Raw genomic sequence first — 3,894 nt, forward strand, 5'->3', positions numbered from 1 at the left:
CTATTGTATTCCCCCCCCCCCTATGTATTCTGGTCTTATTATGAATGATTTGACTATGCACGTTATCTGTCAAATCAATGTTTATTTGAAAATACACCACATTATGTAATTAAATGGGTTGCGAATGCTGCTTTCCATTCCATTATTTTTTTGGCACAAACTGTGGAGCTCCACAGTGCATCTGTGCATATGTTTGTAAGGGTTGAGCTGACATTCTACAGTGTGTTTGTGTGGGTATATACGTGTTTGTTCATACTCGCATCGCCCTCAACCCGCATTTCTGCGAAAACATCTCCGGTTATCAGACTTTCCGCCCTTCCCTTCCCGCTATCACACAGTTGGAATCCATCTAACTCATAAAGATGTCTTTGTTTTGGCTCTTAAATAAATAAATAAAAAAGACAAGGACGAGTTAATTACCCACCCAAAATCTGTTCATCCTTATAGACTGTCACCCCCGATCCGTCAGTCTTTCTTTCACTCTCCCTGACTTCCTTTATCGATGTCGTCCATCTTTTTCTCATTTTCCCCCTACTCTAATACAATGTAATGAAGTCTGTGTTTAGCTTACACTCTACACAAACTGTCAATCTCCTCAGAAGCCATTTGTTGGAACTAAAGGGGCAAAAGCTTTAACAAAATGCAACAGATATCAGTCAAAGTGCAAAAGCAGCTCAGCTGGTGCGAGTTTTGGCATCAGCTCGCTGTCAAAAGCAGCCTAATTAAACCTAATGCAACCGCTAGCAAGGCACAGGGTGCCACAAAAGAGTTTACAGCTTAGTTTTGTCAGCTGAAAACAACCATGCCGACAGTATTCTCCCACAGACCAAGCCATTAGTTAGTATCTTCCTCCATAGGATACTGTGTGGGAAAACAAACACAAAAACTTCTGTTTAGCCTTCAAAGGCTGTAGTGTTGAACACAACATTCTAAGCATAACATAAAGTAATTGCACTGATTACTATATTAATTTACCAAGGTTATACCATGGTATTCTTTTAAGTACTTTGGAGTACCATGGTATTTACTCCAAAATACTTCAAAGAATACATTGTAAACATGTTAATGGTAAAACATGTTAATACCATTGTCCTTTTTCAATTACATGGTACTACCATTGTGTCTTGAACGTGCCATACTGTGGTATTCTTGAAAGCACCATGGTTTACCATACAAAATGTGGTACATGAATTTCAATAGCATGGTACGTATATCTCAAAGTACCATGGTATTACCATATGATGCTATCACTCTACCATGGTATCAACACAGTACTTTTTGTAACTATACCATCTGATACAATCACTATATATTTTGTGGGAGATGGCATTCTTTTAAAGAATACCATGGTCTTAACACAAAAAACATGGTAGTACCATGGTACTTTTTCACTTACAAAAATGTTTTTTGGATCTGGTAGTCCTGTGATTTTTGGACATGTGCCATGTTAATACGATGGTAATCTTCTAAAACTCCAAAATACCTCAAATAATACCATGTTAGTATCACAAAATCTGTGTACTTTTTCACTCAAAGAAATGTTTGCCATGTTAGTACTGTGGTTTTATTGAAAACTACCATGGTTTACCATTTAAACCATGGTAGCTGAATTTCGGTATCATGGTATAAAATAGTACCGTCTGATGCTTCACTGTACCATGGCACTGCCACAGTACTTTTTTGGAAGGCTACCATCTAATACCATCAATATTTTGGGGGGGAGATCATTCTCCTTCAAAGACTACCATGATATTACCATTGTATTAAGTCCAAAAACAAAAGTTTATGTGCATGAGATTGTCAAGAACGTCCTCTTTATGTGCTCTCCCTTCATCTTGTTGTTGTAGGTTTCCAGTTTCCAGAGTGGAGCACAGCCGAAACGCCATCAGAGCCTCCGGTGACACGTGTGGTCGATAAGGACAACACTTGGCTGTATTCTCTGGACCCCATTCTCCTGACCATCATCGTCATGAGCTCTCTGGGCGTTCTTCTAGGTGCCGTGTGCGCTGGCCTCCTTCTTTACTGCACCTGCTCGTATGGCGGCTTGACGTCACGCTCGTCCACCACTTTGGAGAACTACAACTTCGAGCTGTATGATGGGATTAAGCACAAAGTAAAGCTTAACCAACAGCGCTGCTGCTCCGAGGCTTGAGGAGAACAGATGGGGAGATATCAAGTATCCTAAAATGACCTCAAAGTAACCCGATTTGACTCTTTGAAGAGACGAGCCTCATCTCTTAGTATTCCTGGAATGCATGTCCATCTCAGCTGGAGAGCTCCTAGACTTAACTTCTCCTGGAGCTTATTTTCCAAGCAGTTGTGCTTATTCAGCTCTAACGCTGCTGCCAAGGACTTCCTCGTCTTTCACTGGATTACATCAAAAGTGGAGAGTTTGGTGCCACAAGGATTGAAACCCTTTCCAGGGCTCAGCCTCAAAATAAATGTCGATACATATCAATGTTCTCCTATTCCAAAAAGATGAGAGTATATCAGTTTAGATTTCTAAGAGGTCTAGTTTTTAAAATGGGAGATCTGTGACTGGACTTTAGAGCCACAAACGTCTGCCCACCATCATTCCCAAAAGTACATTTTGTGGCCTAGGATGTGGTGCATTGTTTTTAAAGGCTTTGATGGGTTTAATGTTGCTTTATTGTTGCTTTATTGTTTTTCCCTCGCAGAGAAGTTCAGTAGCCCAGGGTGATTATACGTCATTATTATTGTGTGTTTACAACCCATTGCTTTCAGCCAACCATTTTGTTTCTCTTGTCAGTCTGACAGAAATGGAAATGGAAAAGTAAGACAGATCGAGGGTTCTTAGATTTAGTTTTCGGCAAAGTGTGTTTTGTGGATTGTGTTTTGAAAAAAAAAAAAGGCACAACACTTGTTTAAAACGACTGAGGATTTTGTCAGTGCAACCTATGGATTGCTGTAACTGGGAGACAAGACTGACAAGCTAATGTGTGAGCTTTGAGCTATCAAACAGGCATTAAATAATGTGAAATAAGGGTTGAAAGGCTGACCGATACTGAAGGATGGGTTTGAAATACAATTTCTCTTATTTTTACTCCGGGCATTAAATAATTCTACAGTTATTGGCTCAGAGAGGTTCAGGTCCACTGCTTGTATTTAAAGAAAAAAGATTAAAATCTATCTGTGCAGTATATCTTGGCTCTTGGGTCAAACAGATATTTTTACACCTCAAAATTAATGTTTAAAGGGTCTGTAAGAGGTAAAATAGTTTAGATTTGGATCGATTTGAAGTAAAAAAAAAAAAAAAAAAAATATTTTCTTGAAATCCTTTTTGATATGCCTAGATGAGTGTTACAAAACCTGTCAGTGGTGACCAACATTAATTCACCTTAAAAAAAAAACATTTTACAGTTGCTGCTCTTTTAGGTTATGTGCAAACAATGTAGGACCTAACACGGAGACTTGAGGAACACCAATGCTTTCAAATGTACATCATACAGCAGTTCTTTCCTCTGTTTCATTCCCAATTGATATTTTTCTCTCTTTTACTCAGTTTTATGTTTCCATGCGTAGGCTTTATGTTAACAGGAGACATGTTTGGTTTTAAATCTGCTCCCCTGTGGTTTTCAAAGACTGGAAAAGGGTGGAAGACAGATGCTGTAAATCTTTACCTACTTGCTCAGATGGGATTTCTTACCCTCATACATGCTCCACAATGCATTGTTGGAGTTGGTGGAAATAAATGCACCCAAAGCACACTACACCTCTGCAGAATAAGACACGTAATGAGAGTCTGGGATCTTTGATATGGAGTTTTTGAGATAGGTGAGCATAGATGTTTCTACTGAACCCTGCTTGATCCATACACATACTTCTTATCTTCTTGAAGACTCTTGCTACTGGACCCCTGGACTTTTGCAAGTG

The 3,894-nt window shown here is 39.2% G+C and overlaps 1 protein-coding gene across 1 annotated transcript in view; it reads left to right on the forward strand.

Annotated features, from left to right (window-relative positions):
- Positions 1-2,856, forward strand: part of LOC107749808 (neuropilin-2-like) — an 80,803-nt gene extending 77,947 nt beyond the window's left edge. The window contains exon 17 of the mRNA XM_016565024.1: positions 1,848-2,856. Within this exon, the coding sequence (XP_016420510.1) occupies positions 1,848-2,152 (305 nt within the window). The 3' untranslated portion in view covers positions 2,153-2,856. The remainder of the gene's footprint in view (positions 1-1,847) is intronic.
- Positions 2,857-3,894: the final 1,038 nt, after the last annotated feature.

Source organism: Sinocyclocheilus rhinocerous, unplaced genomic scaffold (assembly GCF_001515625.1).
Source record: "Sinocyclocheilus rhinocerous isolate Xijiao unplaced genomic scaffold, SAMN03320098_v1.1 scaffold1302, whole genome shotgun sequence".
In the NCBI taxonomy this organism is placed as follows: domain Eukaryota; kingdom Metazoa; phylum Chordata; class Actinopteri; order Cypriniformes; family Cyprinidae; genus Sinocyclocheilus; species Sinocyclocheilus rhinocerous.